Source organism: Coregonus clupeaformis, chromosome 10 (genome assembly GCF_020615455.1).
Source record: "Coregonus clupeaformis isolate EN_2021a chromosome 10, ASM2061545v1, whole genome shotgun sequence".
Taxonomy (NCBI): Eukaryota; Metazoa; Chordata; class Actinopteri; order Salmoniformes; family Salmonidae; genus Coregonus; species Coregonus clupeaformis.
In genome coordinates this window covers 62,934,437-62,953,016 of record NC_059201.1, presented here as the reverse complement: position 1 = coordinate 62,953,016, position 18,580 = coordinate 62,934,437, and the positions used below count along the sequence as shown (strand labels likewise).

Genomic DNA, 18,580 nt, shown 5'->3' with positions numbered 1-18,580 from the left:
TGGACACTGGATAATCTGACTAACATACACACACAAACACAACCTGTTTGACCTCGCTGTGATACTGAGTCAATTCAGGTAGCATTCAATGTCTTGCATGAGTTAACCATGGCAGCCAGCATTGTAAAAAAAGAGATGTGCAGAAAGATACTCAGCCTCTGTGTCTGTGGATCCTTTCCCCTTAATGTATTTTTCATGTCAGCCAGGCCCAGCTTTTCAAAGAAACACCATTTAATTCAATCTCTCGAGTCTATTGCTTCAGTCCTTGTTTCGTTTTCACTTATTTCTACCTGGTAAATAAGCAACAATGCTGGGTAACCACAAGGAGAATAAGGTGAGGAAACAGTCCATGCCAGCCAGGCCCATCTTTTTAAAGAAACACCATTTCTTTCAATCTCTATTTGAGCAAAATAAGTAGTTTTTGTTGTGATCACAATAAAATCCTAACAATTCAGGTAAAGAGCGCCACAGTCAGGCAGACAAATCTGAATGTTCTATCATAAAGTGCGAACAATTAGTTTCCCTTGCTGTTATACTTAGAAATACTATAACAGTAAATTAATAGATGACATTCACTGCTATAAACCTGTCTCCAATAGAATCGCATAGTTTACACAGACCCAGCGCGGACCTTTGACAAATAAATATCCGTGTGAAAAGGCGTCCAAATGGTCTGTTTCAACAACGAACTCAATGTATTCCGAACACGGTGGTAACCAGATAATCCCAATAATTTAGGTAGCCCACCTAGTAAACGATGCCCCCCTCTGGTATGTTCTATCGTGAAATGGCTGGGACTGGTTGTTGTTTCCCTGTTAACTACTCACCAATATTTTACTTATTAAGTCAAAAACAAAATTAACTGCAATACACTGGTCTCAAATATATTAGCATAACTATGCTACACAAAGCCACAGCGAAGCAGTTGTAAAATGAGATGCTTTTCACCATATTAAAACGTGTCACAGTTTAACATGCCTAGCTCTGCCCACTGGGGCGTAATTACGGAGCGCTTTGAAATAAGCGCTCGTATCGTCATATACCAACGGATCAAGTTCTCACCACACCAGCGTACAGGTCCATTTTAAAACAATTCAGATACAACATCAACAGATGACAACAGAGACATTTTTATTTCAAAATCGGTTCAAAACATCTTGTAAATAAATACATACAGTGAGCAGCATAATTCATTGGACAGTGAACTTTTTTTGGCACTTTGAGTTTGAAAGGATACAATGACAATGAGGGTGAAGTGCAGACTGTCAGCTTTAATGTGAGGGTATTTTCATACATATTGGATGAACCGTTTAGAAATGACAACACCTTTTGTACATGGTCCCCCCATTTTAAGGTACTACAAGTATTTGTTAAATTGGCTTCACAGATGTGTGTCGTTAGGCAGGTGTATTCATTTGTGTTGTTAGTGAATGCAGGAGAGCTGTTGATGAATAGTATTGATTCTAGACTTTGCTATTGCCTTTGGAGGTTGTTGTTGGGGTGTGACAACATGAGGAAGACAGCAGTGTCGATGCAAATGAAGCTGGCCGTCATAAGGCTCAGAAATGAAAATCAATCAATCAGGAACATTGCAAAAACCCTGGCCATGCCCAAGTCAACAGTTTGGTTCATCATTAACAAGAAAAAAACAACCGGTGAACTCAATTATGTCAAAAGACCCGGTAGACTGAGGAAGACCACTGTAGTGGATGACCGGAGAATACTCTCTATGGTGAAGAAACCCCCCTGACAACAGCCCAACAGATCAAAAACACTCTCCTGGATGCAGGTGTAGATGTTTCAGTCTACCATACGTAGAAGACTACACCAGCAGGACTGCAGAGGGTACACTACAAGATGCAAACCACTGATAAGCCTGAAGAACAGAAAGGCGAGATTACAGTTTGCTAAAAAGCACCTAAAAGAGCCCCAAGAGTTCTGGAAAAAAGTATTGTGGACAGATGAGACAAAGATGAACATGTACCAGAGTGATGGAAAGAGGAAAGTGTAGAGAAAAAAAAGAAATGCCCATGATCCAAAGCATACCACCTCATCCGTGAAACATGGTGGAGGGGGTGTTATGGCTTGGGCCTGTATGGCTGCCAGTGGAACAGGCTCACTTGTCTTCATCGATGATGTGACTGCAGACAGAAGTAGAACAATGAATTCTGAAGTCTACAGAAATATTTTATCTGCTCAGATAAAACCAAATGCCTCCAAACTCATTGGACGGCACTTCATCATGCAACAAGGCAATGACCCTAAACAAACTGCTAGAGCAACAAAGGGGTTTTTGATGGCCAAAAAGTGGAAAATCCTTGACTGGCCGAGTCAATCACCGGATCTGAATCCAATTGAACATGCATTTTACATGCTGAAGAGGAGACTGAAGGCAATAAGTTCCCGAAACAAGCAGGAACTGAAGATGGCTGCAGTACAGGCCTGGCAGAGCATCACCAGGGAAGATACCCAGCGTCTGGTGATGTCGATGCATCGCAGACTTCAAGCAGTCATTGCATGCAAAGGATATGCGACCAAATATTAACAATGATTACTTTATTCTACATTATGTTAAACTGTCCAATGTTTTTTGATGCCCGGAAATGGGGGGGGGGGCATGTACAAAAGCTTCTATAATTTCTAAACGGTTCATCCGATATGTATGAAAATACCCTCAAATTAAAGCTGACAGTCTGCACTTCACCCTCATTGTCATTGTATCCTTTCAAACTCAAAGTGCTAGAGTACAGAACCAAAATAACAAAAAAATGGTCACTGTCCAATGGATTATGGAGCTCACTGTAAATAATCATAAATTGATGGTGGCAGTATTGAACAACCTGAATTGGACCAAGTGCAGTGAGTGCATCTTTAAAAAAAACAGCACTGGGCCATCTTTCTTTCACTTTAATTTGTTTATTTTTTGGTCCATAGCATATACAAAAAAATCGTCTATGACAGAGGTTCTCAAATCTTTCCTTGGGGACCCCCAGCCGTTCCATGTATTTGAACTATTCCACAGCTAGCACACCTGATTAAAATGGTCAACAAATCATAAAGTCCTTGACTAGGTGAATCAGGTGAGTTAGTTCGGGGCTACAACAAAATTGTGAAACGTCTGGGGATCACAGAGGAGATGTTTGAGGACCACTGCTCTATGAAAATACCACGGGTGTTCACACCCACACCTCGATGACATCACCGTCTTCCATGTCCAACTGGGAGGGTGTCTGGCTGTGGACGACCTTTGACCCGTCAAACTGGAAGCGCACCTTGCGTCTGGCATCCATGGACATACTGGACACATACTGGGAGAGGATGGAGCCCAGGGGGGCATCCTGAGGAAGAGAGAGAGATGAGAGAGAAGGGGAAAATTATATTGTTTATGAACAGTTGAGAAGATAAGGCGAGTTTAAGACTAAGGCTGTACTCCAAACAGCTTCGTTCCTTCTGCCCTTGAACCTTATCCTTACACATGTGCTCAACCCCAAACCAAGCTTCTTAGTTGTGAGAAACGTTGGGTAATGCTCACTTTGTGTAGGGAATATTCCTGTGCTGAGCCTTTCTCCTTGGCCTGCAGTCGCACAGTGAGCATGTCACCACTTTGCTCTGGCTCATTTTTATCATCCGCTGCTATGACGACGCAGTCTGACAGAAGGGAGGGTAGGGTTTACAGAAAAGAGGGTTCGTGATCAAACAATGAGAGTGGAGTTGCTGCCTTAAATTATGAATCAATGCATTAGAACAGCGATTCTCAACTGGTGGGTGTAAAAACAAATATATACTCCAGTCTGAACTTAAATGACTTAAAATCAGGTAGAAAGTGTGTAGAAATGATAATGAACTTACATTTTTTAATAATGTAATCTCTGAAAAAAATATATTCAATCACAGTATTTTCAATATAGAGCTATTAACAGCGCTATTTTGGTAGATGTTTTAGTCTCAAACCAGAGTTTATTAACATTCTTCATCAAGAATATGGGCAAGATTTTGACGATGAAACAGGTGGGAATGTTGTTCCCTTGTCATTTAATTGCTACATTTACTATCAATAGTTTTCCAGATGGTATTTTGGCGATTCTTTTTCGCGATGCTAATATTGTGTCGTGACTGAGACAACCTGGTTTAATTTGGGTCCAGAGGCAAAACCAGTTGAGAAGTTGAGGTGCGACACTTTCCCCGTTGTAATGACTGTGTGAGACCTCCAGGTGTGCGTCCCACTAATGTATGCCACTATGAGTCATCTCACCTATGATGTCAGCGATGCCCAGGCCCAGCTCGTTGGCTGTGGAGTGGACAGGAAGCTCTATGTCTCTCCTCAGTAACAGGATGCGGGAGGGCGGTACCTTGAGCTTGACTGACAGCTGCTCCACCGCTTTGCTCAGGGGCACAGTCTGGGAATGAAAAGCTTCAAGTTAGGAATGAAAAGAAACCTCCAGTTTACTTGTGTAGCAGAGGTGGCTCACTGAGCTAAGCTAACATGATGATGAGTAACCTTGCCTGACACCAGAAGACTTATGTTAGCTCCCACAGTTAATAATGCCAAAGGTTTTAGCTTAGTAGGCTTTAAGAGTCTTGTGGCGCACAGACTACCCGGGTTCAAAAGCGGTCACACTCTTCATCCAACTGGTCTCAGCTCTGGCACAATCAGAAATCTGCAATAAAAATTACACTGTCGCCAAGGCAACAGTTTTCCTAATTGAATTTCATAACTATACTAAGCAAAAATATAAACGCAACATGCAACAATTTCAACAATTTTACAGAGTTACAGTTCATTTAAGGACAACAGTCAATTGAAATAAATTCATTAAGCCCTAATCTATGGATTTCCCGACCAGGCAGGGGTGAAGCCATGGGTGGGCCTGGGAGGGCATAGGCCCAGCCACTTTGGAGCCAGGCCCAGTCAATCAGAATGAGTGTTTCCCCACAAAATGGCTTTCTTTCAGACAGAAATACTCCTGTTTCATCAGCTGTCCGGGTGGCTGGTCTCAGACGATCCCACAGGTGAAGAAGCCGGATGTGGAGGTCCTTTGCTGGCGTGGTTACACGTGGTCTGTGGTTGTGATGTCTGTTGGACATACTGCCAAATTCTCTAAAACAAAGTTGGAGGTGGCTTATGGTAGAGAAATTAACATTACATCATCTGGCAACAGCTCTGGTGGACATTCCTGCAGTCAGCATGCCAATTGCACACTCCCTCAAAACTTGAGACATCTGTGGCATTGTGTTTTGTGTCAAAACTGCACATTTTAGAGTGGCCTTTTATTGTCCCCAGCACAAGGTGCACCTGTGTAATGATCATGCTGTTTAATCAGCTTCTTGATATGCCACACCTGTCAGGTGGATGGATTATCTTGGTAAAGGAGAAAAGTTCACTAACAGGGATGTAAACAAATTTGTGCACAAAATTGGAGAGAAATAAGCTTTTTGTGCGTATGAAAACATTCTGGGATCTTTTATTTCAGCTCATGAAACATGGGACGAACACTCTACATGTTGCATTTATATTTTTGTTCAGCATACATTCAGCCTGAATTGAACACAAGGTGATTTTTTGTCCAGGAATACATTTACTCTGAATCTGGGAAACTGGCCCCTAGATGTTACAAAACCGACCCTGGACCACCAGTTAATGGCAACCTACACCTTTAACCCGAGTCACGACACACTCACTTCAGCATCACTATGACATAACAGGAAGTGGTGCTATTCCTGATTCTTACGGTTAGCACAGGGATCTTGTAGAGGTCTGTCCGGCTGCGGAACTTGAGGGCGATCTCTCTGGATGTCAGGGGGCTGTGGTCTTGGGAGGGGGCGAGGGGCTGGCTCCTGGGCCGGGAGTTTGGGGATATGAGGATGATGTCATCATCGTCATACTCGGTGAAAGGAGGGGAGGGGCAGCCGTGGCGTCCAGATAGCCCCTTGGCCTCGGGAGAGAGGAGAGAGCCCACAGCCTTAAGCTTTCTGTTGATCTCTCTGAGAGAGAGAGAGAGAGAGAGAGAGAGAGAGAGAGTGAGAACCACCAGGGACAGGCGTAGGGAGAAAGAGACAGAGCAAGACAGAGAGAGAGAGAGAGAGACCGATAAAGTGAGTGGTGATGATATTATAATTGCATTACTGAAAGGGCATTGCATTTCTGTCTCGGACATAGACAAAATGTCAACTCACAGAATCTTTCGATTGGCCCGATTGGATACTTTGTCAAAAGGCCTGCCTGGAGGTAGTGGTGGAGAGGGGGAGCGGATGTCTACCCTTAGAGAGAGAGATTTTAGGGGGGGAAAAGGTTACTACGCTAAGAATTGTGAGCTGTTCTGGCTCGCACAAGCCAAAGCTTGTGCAAGGCTACTTACTTTAACTAAGAATTTGTTAAAGATGCACTATGCAGAAATCGCTCCGCCATTTCCTGGTTGCTAAAATTCTAAATAGTTTGCCTAATTTCAGTTTATGTGACAAAATAAGCAAGTATAGTGTAGAGAATAATTGTACCATCTAAACCGCTGTGAAATATATTTTCCATAACCAAAAATATTGTATTTTAGCGGTTTGAAGCTGGTGTACAAAACCGAAAGTAAAAGACGCAAAAACGAAACTTAAGAACAGGGAGCATAGAAATAGCGCACATAGAACAGATTTACCACTTCTTAAACTTGCTTCTCATAGAAATGTGTGTTATAGAGCTGCCATTTTCATGTGAATTTGGTCAGGTCCCCCAAAAAGTTAAATATTGCAGCTTTAAAACCATACTTGAAATATTGTACATCAATACAAATTAAATACACTACTGCCACCTTCTGGTTGTCTGGGGTAGTACAAAAACATGCTACATATACAGTAAACACAGTATGTGAAAGCAGAACAGAGTACACCATAATTATAACATTCTAATGAATCAGACACTTTAGCAGCAAGTAACTCACGGATCTTTGTCCTCTGGCTCAGACTCATCCTCCGAGTCATTCAAGGAAATGCTGATTGGCTTCTTTTTCTTTGAGGGTGGAGACTTGGCCCACAAACTGAGCTCCTCTGCATTGTCACCTAGGTAGAGAAATTAAATTCCATGTACAGTTCAACAGACAGGAATTGAACTGGAATTAACTAGTAGCAGACCAGACATCTGTCAGTCAGTCAGTGGGTGTGTGTCTGTCAGTGTGTGTGTGTGTCTGTAGTTCATACCTGCATTAACATCGCAGGCGAAGACAGTTGGATTCAGCTGTAAGCTGCTGTTCACCTGCAAACACGAATACAAAATTACCAGTATTTGGTAATAAAATAGATTTTACCAATAGCCCAGCCCCATTGCTTTGTCAAGGCAAAAAAGCTGTGTGAGGGTTTTGCAATTGTTCATCTGCAGCAGTTGACGTACAGATCAAAATATTTCTGTGGATGGATCAATCTACTTTGATATACTCAGGCAACACAGTGATACAGAGAATCACAGAGAAATAGACTATGCCAGTCAATAAAATAAATAAAGCGCATTTAAATAGAATTGACTATGCCAGTAGTAGAGTATTAAAGAACTTCACACTATAAAATTAGAATAATTAAATAGGAACAGGAATATCAGTAATTTAATAGAATCTTATGGGCCACACCTTGTTGGAGTAGATAGGCACAGTAGTAATAGACGAGGGGTCGATAATTCGACGCCGTTTGGGTTGAGGCTTGACGAGGGCGGTCGACTCAAGGTCGCTGTCACTGTCAGAAATCTGAACGAAGCAGGGAGATCACACGCACACACAGTAAGCTTTGATCCATGCTTTACATGCTGAATTCACGTTACTGTAAATTGGACAAACTTGTAAACATTTGACAAGCTAGTTAGCTAGCAAACTGTCATCGAACTATTTCTCTTGCTTTTTTCCATTCTTCCCCTCTAATCAGCGACTGATATGGGTGCAATTAATTATTAGGTAGAACAGAAAAACAGCAGTAGTCCGGACGTCGTAAGGTAAGATTTGAATAGCCCTGCCATACACCAACCATCTCACTAAGCAGGTCTAGTTTAATCGGATCTATCACAGCCGGTGGGGGATGGCTGGCTTGGTTAGAACAGCATAAGCATATCATTATGCACGCTAATAATGAAAATAAACATTGACGCTAGCAGCACCAGCAAACCTAGCTAGCTTATGCTAGCACAGATCGAGCTATTGTTTTAGCTAACTGGCTGCCTACTTGAGTTGAAAGACTCGTTTGCATGCTTTTGTGATAGATTGCTTTCTACACTAAACGATAAAACGCTAGCTTATCGGTGAAAACTTTTCTTTTGGACGTCCTGGAAAAAACGTACCACTTCAGCCATCTTGTTTCCCTCCAATGTGATGATTTCAACCAATCGCATCAGTGTTTGCTGGGGGGAGGTTGTGACCTCATTCTGGACCAATCATCTCTGAGAAGAAGACGTGGTCGTAGGACGCGGTCTGTACTGTCACAGAGTTTCTAAACCCAGAGGCGCAACATCGCAAGACTTCCAGGAACGCTTAGTTAGCAGACCAAACAGACTAGGCCGGGGTTTGGGGTTTGAGAAGTCCATAAGAGAAGTGAAAGGTTATTCCTTAGTTGTTAATTTTCTCGAAATTGAAAGGCACAACCTAGATTCGAGCCAATGTCTTAGGTAGTTGAACATGTTATCAGTAGTGGAAAAAGTACCCAATTGTCATACTTAAGTAAAAGTAAAGATACCTTAATAGGAAATGACTCAAGTAAAAGTCACCCAGTAACATACTACTTGAGTAAAAGTCTAAAAGTATTTGGTTTTAAATATACTTAAGTATCAAAAGTAAATGTAATTGCAAAAATTAGCTTATGTATCAAAAGTAAAAGTGTAAATAATTTCAAATTCCTTATATTAAGCAAACCAGGTGGCACAATGTTTTTTTTTGTTTTTTTTACAGATAGCCAGGGGCCACTCCAACACTCAGACATCATTCAGAAACAAAGCATTTGTGTTTAATGAGTTGCCAGATCAGAGGCAAGAGATGACCAGGGATGTTCTCTTGATTAGTGTGAATTGGTCAATTTCTGTCCTGCAAAGCATTCAAAATGTAGGAGTACTTTTGGGTGTCAGGGAAAATGTATGGCGTAAGAAGTACATCATTTTCTTTAGGAATGTAGTGAAGTAAAAGTAAAAGTTGTCAAAAATATAAATAGTAAAGTAAAGTACAGATACCCAAAAAAAACTATGTAAGTAGTACTTTAAAACAGGGACGCAACTTTCACTGGGGACCCCTCATTCTGAAATTGCATTTTTGTCCCCCCCAGTTTTATCATTGGAATGTGATACAAAACGAGGCAATGGTGTGCTTTAGGACCATGCGGACGCCTCCGAGCATTTTTTTTAATGTCCCCCCCACGTCTAAAACCAAAGTTGCGCCCCTGCTTTAAAGTATTTTTACTTAAGTACTTTACACCACTGCATGTTATTACTCCAACCTCGTGAAATGTACAAACTGACACGTTTTAATTTTCGTCCAAAATAACTTTCTATCGAACGAGTGCGGTTGATTTGAAGGCCTGCACATGCACAGTTCGGCTCGAGACGACCGTTAGACCCAATGGCTTGTTTCTATGCATGAGCTTTGCTAGCCAACGTCGCTATGACATCGCCTACAAATGTGCTTCGGGATTTCTATTGGAGAATCAGTTTTAGCCTATCTTCATGCTGTACTGTCTTTTGTTCTGTTCTGGGCCTGGTTTCCCAAAAACATCTTAAAGCCAAGTTAATCGTTAGAACCATAGCTCTACATGAAATGAGTATGAATAGGAAATATAGCTAAATGCATAGGAAATGTAGTCATTGACAAGGTTAGAAATAATTATTTTTAATATAAATAATAATTGTGTCCTTCAAACTTAGCTTTCGTCAAATAATCCTCAATTTGCAGCAATTACAGCCTTGCAGACCTTTGTCATTCTAGTTGTCAATTTGTTGAGGTAATCTGAAGAGATTTCACCCCATGCTTCCTGAAGCACCTCCCACAAATTGGATTGGCTTGATGGGCACTTCTTACTTACCATACAGTCAAGCTGCTCCCACAACAGCTCAATAGGGTTGAGATCCGGTGACTGTGCTGGCCACTCCATTATAGACAGAATACCAGCTGACTGCTTCTTCCCTAAATATTTATTGCATAGTTTGGAGCTGTGCTTTGGGTCATTGTCCTGTTGTAGGAGGAAATTGGCTCCAATCAAGCGCTGTCCACAGGGTATGGCATGGCGTTGCAAAATGGAGTGATAGCCTTCCTTCTTCAAGATCCCTTTTACCCTGTACAAATCTCCCACTTTACCACCACCAAAGCACCTCCAGACCATCACATTGCCTCCACCATGCTTGACAGATGGCATCAAGCACTCCTCCAGCATATTTTCATTTGGTCTGCGTCTCACAAATGTTCTTCTTTGTGATCCGAACACCTCAAACTTCAATTTGTCTGTCCATAACACTTTTTTCCAATCGTCCTCTGTCCAGTGTCTGTGTTCTTTTGCCCATCCTAATCTTTTCTTTTTATTGGCCTGTCTGAGATATGGCTTTTTCTTTGCAACTCTGCCTAGAAGGTCAGCATCCCAGAGTCGCCTCTTCACTGTTGACGTTGAGACTGGTGTTTTGCGGGTACTATTTAATGAAGCTGCCAGTTGAGGACCAGTGAGGCGTCTGTTTCTCAAACTAGACACTCTAATGTATTTGTCCTCTTGCTCAGTTGTGCACCGGGGCCTCCCACTCCTCTTTCTATTCTGGTTAGAGCCAGTTTGTGCTGTTCTGTGAAGGGAGTAGTACATAGCGTTGTACAAGATCTTCAGTTTCTTGGCAATTTCTCACATGGAATAGCCTTCATTTCTCAGAACAAGAATAGACTGACAAGTTTCAGAAGAAAGTTATTTGTTTCTGGCCATTTTGATTCTGTATTAGAACCCACAATTGCTGATGCTCCAGATACTCAACTAGTCTCAAGAAGGCCAGTTTTATTGCTTCTTTAATCAGCACAACGGTTTTCAGCTGTGCTAACATAATTGCAAAAGGGTTTTCTAATTATCAATTAGCCTTTTAAAATGATAAACTTGGATTAGCAAACAACAACATCAGGACTGATGGTTGCTGATAATGGGGCTCTGTACGCCTATGTAGATATTCCATTAAAAATCAGCTGTTTCCAGCTACAATAGCCATTTACAACATTACAAATGTCTACACTGTATTTCTGATCAATTTGATGTTATTTTAATGGTCAAAAAAATTGCGTTTCTTTCGAAAACAAGTGACCCCAAACTTTTGAACGGTAGTGTGTGTGTATATATATATATATACGGTTTATTCTTACTCAGTCAGTGTCCAGTTGACATATCAATGAAAAACATTTGTTTTGTAAAAAAACAACAACACACATGCAGCATAGCTCGTTCCACATGCAGCATAGTCATGTCACCAGGCCAATACAGACAGAGCAGAGTACAGAACATCTTGCACGTCTCACAATGATCAAACAGATGAGCCATAATAACACACTGTTGGATATCAATAAAACTCCCTAGATTGACTGAGCCTCACAGATAGCTGCCCAAACCCGCCCTCAGTGTGTCCATATGTGTGGCAAGGGTATGGAATCCAGTGTTATTCTGGGAAGGGGGGTGGGTGGAAACACTTGTCTACACAGTGTATTTGTTATGTCTGACAACATACAGTATCTTCAGTCATCAATCTCTTCTTCACTTCTTTTTGTTCTCTTTGCAGGCCACCACGTATCTCTGAGCCACGTTGAGGGGCGGGGAGTAGCCGTCTGCGTACGACGTGTCCTCAAACAGCACTGAGTAGTCGTCCTGGGGCTGAGAGAGCAGAGAGCGCATGGTGGTTAGTGGGGAGAACAGGGTTCACTGATTTGGGGTCAGCATTTCCCCCACTATTGGTTAAGGTTAGGATTACTGGAGGGGAAGCTGCCAAGCGAGAGGCCTTCCTGGATGGAGGGTTTGGTGTACAGTAACATTTTCTCCAACTGAACCAGCTTTATGTAGTTTCGTCATCAAATAAAATGTATTCAAATGACATCAATCAGTTCCCCCCCCCCCTCCTCTCCCTTTCCGTGTCTCACCCGGTGTGGGGGTGTGTGGATGAGGGCTCTGTAGAAGCAGGTGGTCTGGGGGTAGAGGGCCAGCACCAGCTGGTCTTTACTGAACAGGGCCTCCGGGTCCGTCTCTGGGTTGGCCTTCCACTGGGGCAGAGGGATGATACGCCTCCTGCTCAGGGTGTGTCTCCTGGAGGAGGACAAGAGAAGAAGGATGGGAGATGGGGGGGAGAGAGAGAAGAAGTAGAGTAGATAATTGTCATTATATCCGAGGTGAGATTTTTAGGGCATAAAATATCATGTACTACAAGACAAAATAGTAGGAAGAGAAATATAGAAGAATGAAGACATTGTCTTACTCTTTTCCTTCCTCATCAATGTCATCCACTTCGTACCTGAAGGACAAGCAGAAGAATACAACTCAAAACAGTCTGTTGTAGCTGATTGGCTAAAAGTGTTAAAGGCTGTAGTTGATTGGCTAACAGTGGTACATGGCTGTACTTGATTGGCTAACAGTGGCTGGAGCTGATTTGCTGATAGTTACTTGTTGGTGGAGTGGCTGTAGTTGACCACCTCGGCCAGGATCCACTGTTCGTCCCCGTCCACGGCCTTGACCCGCGCTGCCACCTTGTCCCCCTGCTTGGCCACGTAGTCACTGCTGGCTGGCATCGCCCCACACAGGGGAGGAGGACTGGAGGGGAGGAGGAGAGGGGGATACAGGGAAGGATGGAGGGTTTTAGGGGTGGGGGGAGTAACATAGTAATGGAGGACATAAAAAAGGGGCAGGTGGAAGAAAGGTAGGGTAGGTACTGAACTTGAACTGTACACAATAAGAACACAGATTTTCGTTTCCCGTTGCAAAACGTTTTGCTATGTTGTGCACTACTGAACAGGACGCAGGAGAGAGACTGAATCATCAGACCCTACCTGTCTCCTGGCTTGCCGATCCACAGCGGGAGCGTCATGGCTGACTGTTGGAGCAGTGTCATCAGCACCCCCCTCCGCATGGTCTTCCTGGGGGGGTCATTGTCGCTGTACACCCCTGCCATCTTAGCCGCTGGGGGAGAGGAGAGAGAGAGAGGAGGAGAGAGGTATGGGCTGCATCTCAATAGTATACAGTGGCTTCTTCTCCTCGTCTCGCCTTCTTCCTAAATAGGATGTAGGCTATTATGAGAATTCAGTCACAGCCACTCTTCTTACCTATTCGCCTCTCCTCCAATAAGGATTTGATCTCTGCAATTTTGTCGAGGGCATGACGAAGAATACTGTGGGAGAGAAAGAGTGGTGCCCGACTTATTACTTTGGACTGGAGCTGTACTTACTTACTCCACATGGTGGCAATGATTTCTGAACGCAAGACAAAAACACATCTAATCACTGAACTACCACAGTTGGATAGGTGAAAGGAAACGTTACATTAAACGGCTTACACCAACCCTATCATATCAGATCAGTGGACACTTCAAGGGACATGGGGATGTCAGTGTAGGCTACCGACCTGCACTCTGCCTCAGCGTCTGCTTTGGCTGTGGTGTAGAGTCCCCTCAGCTTAGTCCGGTAATAAGGGGAGGCTGGGGGAGATGGGGACAAGAATAACACCTTTTACACTGTGTTTGTGTTGGTTTGTCTATCCTTGTGGGGATAGTAAAATAAGGAAAATTCTCCCTCGTGGGGACATTTCCCACATCCCCATGAGGACAAAGGCTATTTTAATCTTAGGGGTTAGGGTTACGAGTAAGGGTTAGGTTTAGGGGTTAGGGAAAATAGGATTTTGAATGGAAATTAATTTTAGGTCCCCACAAGGATAGAAGAACATAACGTGTGTGTGTGTGTGGGGTAAAGGCTTAGCCAGATGACACAGAAACAGAAACGGTGTGTAACAGTGATATGAAGAGTTATAAAATAGTGTTGCAGTGTTGATGGACAAAGGGGAATGTGGGGAGGCGAGGTAGAGGCTCACTCTTGTTCTCAGTCTGCATCCTCTCATGTGTTTTCTGGATGTTGAGCAGGTTGTGTTCACTGCGCGACCGCTCCTCCTGAAAAAGAGAAGGAAAGGGATTCATATTACAATGTGTGGTTGTTGCATAGGTGCAAAATGATGCAATATATCAGCAAGAATAACATATAATGTGCACACACAATTTTAAATGTATTACAGTGACTGATGTTTTGGCAATGAGATTTAATTTGATCTCTGCATATCATTCCTATTCTGTATTGCTAGGTATTACATTACTCCCAAATGTGACTTCAATCCCTATGATGGCATGATGTAAAAATATGAGCCACATTTGTATATAACTAGCTAGGTAGCTATTTATTCATAAAATGACCGTCCTCCACTGTGGTCCCTGAGTTACTGGTCAGTGCTCCTGATGACAACAGCACTTGGGCGTAGCAACCATTGGTTGAGACTTACCTGCGTCTGCTTGATGAGTTGATGGAGCTCTGTTAAAAGCTCTGCAATTTTAGTGTCCGCCGACATGATGTTGCCTGTGGTAACGAGATGTCAAAATGCATTCATCAAATTAGTTTCACTTGAGTTTAAGCAGCAACATGATAGACATACCTTGCACACATGATAGCTAGCCAGCAGATTCCGACCCTACCGTTACACTTGTTTACACTGAGTTGCACTGGGGTCGGAACGTCATCATGGTTAGATTAAGACTCTGGGGATGAGAAATTGTGTTGTACTCCGAACTGTACCATTATCCCAACTGTTACACCGGAAAGATTGAACGACTGCTTATTTTTCCGAAAAGCTGCCCTTTTCATCCTCATGCTATCCAGCAGTAGCCACAGCAGCCATTATGGAATGGCATGTTGCATTAGACAACAAAGGAGCTGATTGGCTGACACTGGCTACTGCTAGCTAGCATGAGGACACAAAGGGCAGTTTTCCAGAAAACTATCAGTATTTCAATCTTCTCGATGTATCAGTTTGGATATAGGTAAAATTTAGAGTATAGTGTCACATCCCATCCCTGCATTTAAGTAGGTTTTCCGATCCACAATAAGGTCCAATCCTGCCGTTTTTCTCTCAATATCAAATAACTTCTGGGTAACAATTAAGTACCTTACTGTGACTGTTTTCAATTAAAATGGTCAACAAGAAACAAAAATAGCTTCTTAGCAAAGAGCAATTTCTCAAGCAATAATTTTGTTAGGACTGTCTGGGAGTGGTCTATGTGGGGACGGGAAAACGGAAAACCAGCTGTTATTGGCAGAGGTTTGGAACACATTCTCTTACTGAGGGGATTCAATTAATCTGGCCCGGGTGCCCGGATAGGCGTTTTGCAACAGGGGAAAGTTGATTGCATTCGTTTTGGAACCGGGCTGCCTCCCGGGCGTGAGCCATATGTCCCGTTCAAAGCCCACAGCGAAGTTGGCTCAAAACAAAAGTGACGTATTTTAAGCATGTGGAGTAATGAGTAGGATTCTGTATTTTCACATTAAAAAGTGATTGCTTTTGATAAAAACACGTTATCTGCCTTTCCAATGAAAACTCGTTTGAAAATTCAAACAGATTTTAATGGAAAAGAGATGTATGTTACTGGATGATGGATGATGTATCATGCTTCGTGCGGCATAGATTACTGTTCAATTTGAGAAGGGTGCTCCTCCCTCACCGCTTTTGCCCATTCACGTCACGCAGCTCTGCATAATCTAATACCGCCCATTGGTCTATTAACTAATTTAATGCCTGGTGTTGTCACCAGGCAGGCCAAAACTCCAGCCCACCAAAACAGGCTGGAATTTTTCAAAGAGCTCTTACACTAAAGGCATGATCATCATTTTCACAGTATTATTCCAACTACATAATGTGGGAATATATATAAAACTCAGGAAAATCACGTTTTTGACTGCAATGGGCCTTTAATCTAACCATGATTATGTTCTGACCACAGTGCAGCTCAATGTAAACAAGCGCAACGGTAGGGTCGGAATCTTCTGGCTAACATAGCTAGCTAGCTAACAGTAACGCTACATAGCTGTATTGTTCGCAACTTATGGCACATTTACTTTGTACTGGCAAGTTGTCAGCAAGAGTTAGCTAACGTGGTCAGAACAAACATATAATATTGCAGGAAGCTAGCCAGATAAATTGTGAAAAGCTAGCTAGCGGCTAGCTTCGCTGGCTAAATAGCTAGCTAGCTTCTATGATGACTTAAACGTGATCTTTCCTTTTATCAACCACTAAACGCAGTTTATTTTGTTGAGTAAAGTTACATTTTGGTAAGTGGTCGTAAATTGTTATACAACATGTTTAGAACTATACATTCATACTATTTACCTACCTTTACCTTTGGTAGCTTGTTAGCTTTCATTCGTTTCAAGGCCTACTACGGACTGGCAGCGAGGACAAACAGTACTACCCCAAACGTTTGTTTTACGCGTCTTTCAATATTGCATTTCGGCCATAGACTGTATACAAATATGTCATCTCTACCATATGGGCGTTCTAATGTAAAAAAATAATCACAAGTAAATAATAATTGTTGTTTGAATTCGTTCAGCTAATGTTTACAACCCATGTAATTTACTTCACCACTTACATTCCATCTTCCAAACATCTCTCCTCAATGTTTACATATTTAAACATACAGACAGTTTTTTTTTGGCATTTCTTGTAAACACATTCAATCAGACTGTAATGTTCTGTTCTTTCTCTGAAGCTTGTGTAAAATGTGCCGTCAGCAGAATTCTGCGAGGGGCAAAAGAGAACGTGAGGGAGGTTTGGCCACTGGAAACAAGCACCAGCTGTAAACACTATGGTGAAGAAAACAGCTACATAAACAGCAAAACAATCACTAAGAACAAAACTCAATAGAGAACTAATATGAATGTAAAGATGGGTAGACAGTACCCTAATGTAAAGCAATATACTATATGTATTGATATTAGTTGGGTGTGTGTGGAGAGGGGGGTCGTAAAACAGACCATAGACAGACACAGATAAGTGTTGGCTTATCTGCATGCGTCAACTATCTGGGGCGCTCTGTGCTGTTTATAATTGTGTGTGTGAGTCTTTGTGTGTTTAGTGTGTTTGTTGAGAGCAGGCTTAGTCACAGCTCACATGGGTAAGCTCATATTTCAGCAAATATTTATTGAACAGAGCGCCCACATGACTGAGGCCAAGAAAGCGTGGACGGAGGAGTCACAGAAAGAGTAAGGGGAGAAGGAGGAAAAACAGTGAAAGAAACAAGGACAAATGTAAGAAATATGAATAGTGGGAGTGAAAGAGAGATAGATAAAGAAACATGTAAGAAGAGAGACTGGGACAAAGAGAGAGTGAAGCTCCGCCCCTCTCAGCTCTGACTCCAGTTTATGGGCAGTACAGTACTGTTTATGACTGTTTATGGAGGCAGCGAGGGAAGTAAAATATGCCAAGAACTCTCTCCCTGCTTCAGTACGCCTGCGTCAAACCGTCCTTGCTCAAAAACAATTAGGTCATATCCAAAAGGACTGGTTTGTGGAATATTCAAGCCAGGCTTTAGGAGAAGAGGCTACTTTGAGAAGTTTTACTCATAGCTCCTGGTTAAAGGCCTGTAATTTATACGACAGCGTCTGAACATGATGAGTAGATTTATGTGAGGAAAGAGCCCTTCCTCATCGTTCTCACAGATACAGTCATATGTTTCTTTGTCATGACTACAGTCTGAATCATTCTATCTAGTTTTTATATATATATATATATATATATATATATATTCCTTTATGTAGGCCTACATGTATTTGCTATACAGTACCACACACATTTAATTTCCTCTCTACTAACATGCACACGTGAGAACACACACAATGGGATTTCATGGGTGCTATAGAACTGCGATCAAAATGGGTTCAATGCCTACTGAACAACCAGAATCTGTCTGTCAAAAACGTTGCATTGTCACCAAAAGTTGGTTCCACATGCTCACCAAAAGTTGGTTCCACATGCTCACATTCACACATCTCACCTTCAAGGACCCTTTGGATGGGGCCCTGACAGACAAATTGAGGTCATACAAAGAAAAGGGGGGCATCAAAATGGGTCAGAGAACATGTGGCTGTTAGAAAACGTGAGAAGTGTGAGCTTTGAACCACAGGTGTTGATAAGACTGAAGGAAAAACATTGTTAATCTAATCTTTGTCTCAGAGGAGGGAGGGGTTGATAGGGCAGAGAAACCATGTCGGTGAAGCAAGGTGCATTTAGAATTAAGAAATGAATTGCCCATGTAAAATAAAGACTATTGAAAGATGACCAATAGAAAGAAAGCATAAAGCATAATTTTGCAATGGAATAGAAAGAAAGAAAACATGTACCACGAGATTAAGAGCAAATTAAATCAATAAAGGGCACCTGATTAAAATAAACAAACATTGGTGACCTTAAACTACAGTGACATTTTATTGGAAGTTAGTTGGCGTCAAATATTTACCAAAAACTGATGCAACTTTCACTGACTCAGGCAAGGGCCAAGGACTCATAACAAAACTGGGAGGAGGACTCGTAACAAAACTGGGAGACATGG

At 42.3% G+C, this 18,580-nt stretch overlaps 2 protein-coding genes and 1 long non-coding RNA gene across 8 annotated transcripts; 1 reads left to right on the top strand and 2 right to left on the bottom strand.

The window, feature by feature from the left end:
• Positions 1 to 2,896: 2,896 nt before the first annotated feature.
• On the bottom strand, positions 2,897 to 8,401 carry LOC123491634 (NFATC2-interacting protein-like). Of its 4 annotated transcripts, none has more exons than XM_045223157.1 (9): positions 8,300 to 8,401; positions 7,602 to 7,715; positions 7,180 to 7,234; positions 6,924 to 7,041; positions 6,175 to 6,258; positions 5,730 to 5,982; positions 4,253 to 4,397; positions 3,533 to 3,648; positions 2,897 to 3,338 (listed from the first exon to the last, which is right to left on the bottom strand). In XM_045223157.1, the coding sequence occupies exons 1-9, from the start codon at positions 8,348 to 8,350 to the stop codon at positions 3,177 to 3,179; spliced, it is 1,098 nt and encodes a 365-aa protein (XP_045079092.1). In that variant the 5' UTR covers positions 8,351 to 8,401; the 3' UTR covers positions 2,897 to 3,176. The 4 variants fall into 4 exon arrangements, with proteins under 4 accessions (XP_045079092.1, XP_045079091.1, XP_045079094.1 ...); XM_045223156.1 differs by lacking the exon at positions 8,300 to 8,401 and adding an exon at positions 7,990 to 8,145; XM_045223159.1 differs by lacking the exons at positions 3,533 to 3,648; positions 8,300 to 8,401 and adding an exon at positions 7,990 to 8,195.
• On the top strand, positions 7,666 to 13,040 carry LOC123491635. The gene is made up of 4 exons (XR_006661501.1): positions 7,666 to 7,748; positions 7,891 to 7,957; positions 11,735 to 11,851; positions 12,956 to 13,040. It is a non-coding gene; the product is annotated as an uncharacterized LOC123491635 (long non-coding RNA).
• LOC123481004 (SAGA-associated factor 29-like) lies at positions 11,279 to 16,878 on the bottom strand. 3 transcript variants are annotated; one of them, XM_041862572.2, is made up of 10 exons: positions 16,622 to 16,878; positions 14,482 to 14,555; positions 14,023 to 14,098; positions 13,561 to 13,633; positions 13,263 to 13,327; positions 12,990 to 13,119; positions 12,607 to 12,753; positions 12,422 to 12,457; positions 12,090 to 12,252; positions 11,279 to 11,826 (listed from the first exon to the last, which is right to left on the bottom strand). In XM_041862572.2, exons 1-10 carry the CDS (start codon positions 16,626 to 16,628, stop codon positions 11,710 to 11,712), a joined length of 888 nt encoding a protein of 295 aa, XP_041718506.2. In that variant the 5' UTR covers positions 16,629 to 16,878; the 3' UTR covers positions 11,279 to 11,709. The 3 variants fall into 3 exon arrangements, with proteins under 3 accessions (XP_041718506.2, XP_041718508.2, XP_041718507.2); XM_041862574.2 differs by lacking the exon at positions 16,622 to 16,878 and adding an exon at positions 16,370 to 16,549; XM_041862573.2 differs by lacking the exon at positions 16,622 to 16,878 and adding an exon at positions 16,364 to 16,547.
• Between the last annotated feature and the right edge of the window lie 1,702 nt (positions 16,879 to 18,580).

What these genes read in the sequence shown, in the direction of transcription:
- LOC123481004 (XM_041862572.2), bottom strand. An exon ending in ATCGGCAAGCCAGGAGACAG is followed by an intron (nt 12,754 to 12,989) that starts GTAGGGTCTGAT and finishes CCTCCCCTCCAG; the next exon opens with TCCTCCTCCCCTGTGTGGGG. An exon ending in TCCACACACCCCCACACCGG is followed by an intron (nt 11,827 to 12,089) that starts GTGAGACACGGA and finishes CTGCTCTCTCAG; the next exon opens with CCCCAGGACGACTACTCAGT.
- LOC123491634 (XM_045223156.1), bottom strand. Translation starts at nt 8,076, where the DNA reads ATGATATGCTTATGCTGTTCTAACCAAGCCAGCCATCCCCCACCGGCT. An exon ending in TAGACCTGCTTAGTGAGATG is followed by an intron (nt 7,716 to 7,989) that starts GTTGGTGTATGG and finishes TGCTTCGTTCAG; the next exon opens with ATTTCTGACAGTGACAGCGA. An exon ending in AGGAATATTCCCTACACAAA is followed by an intron (nt 3,339 to 3,532) that starts GTGAGCATTACC and finishes TCTCTTCCTCAG; the next exon opens with GATGCCCCCCTGGGCTCCAT.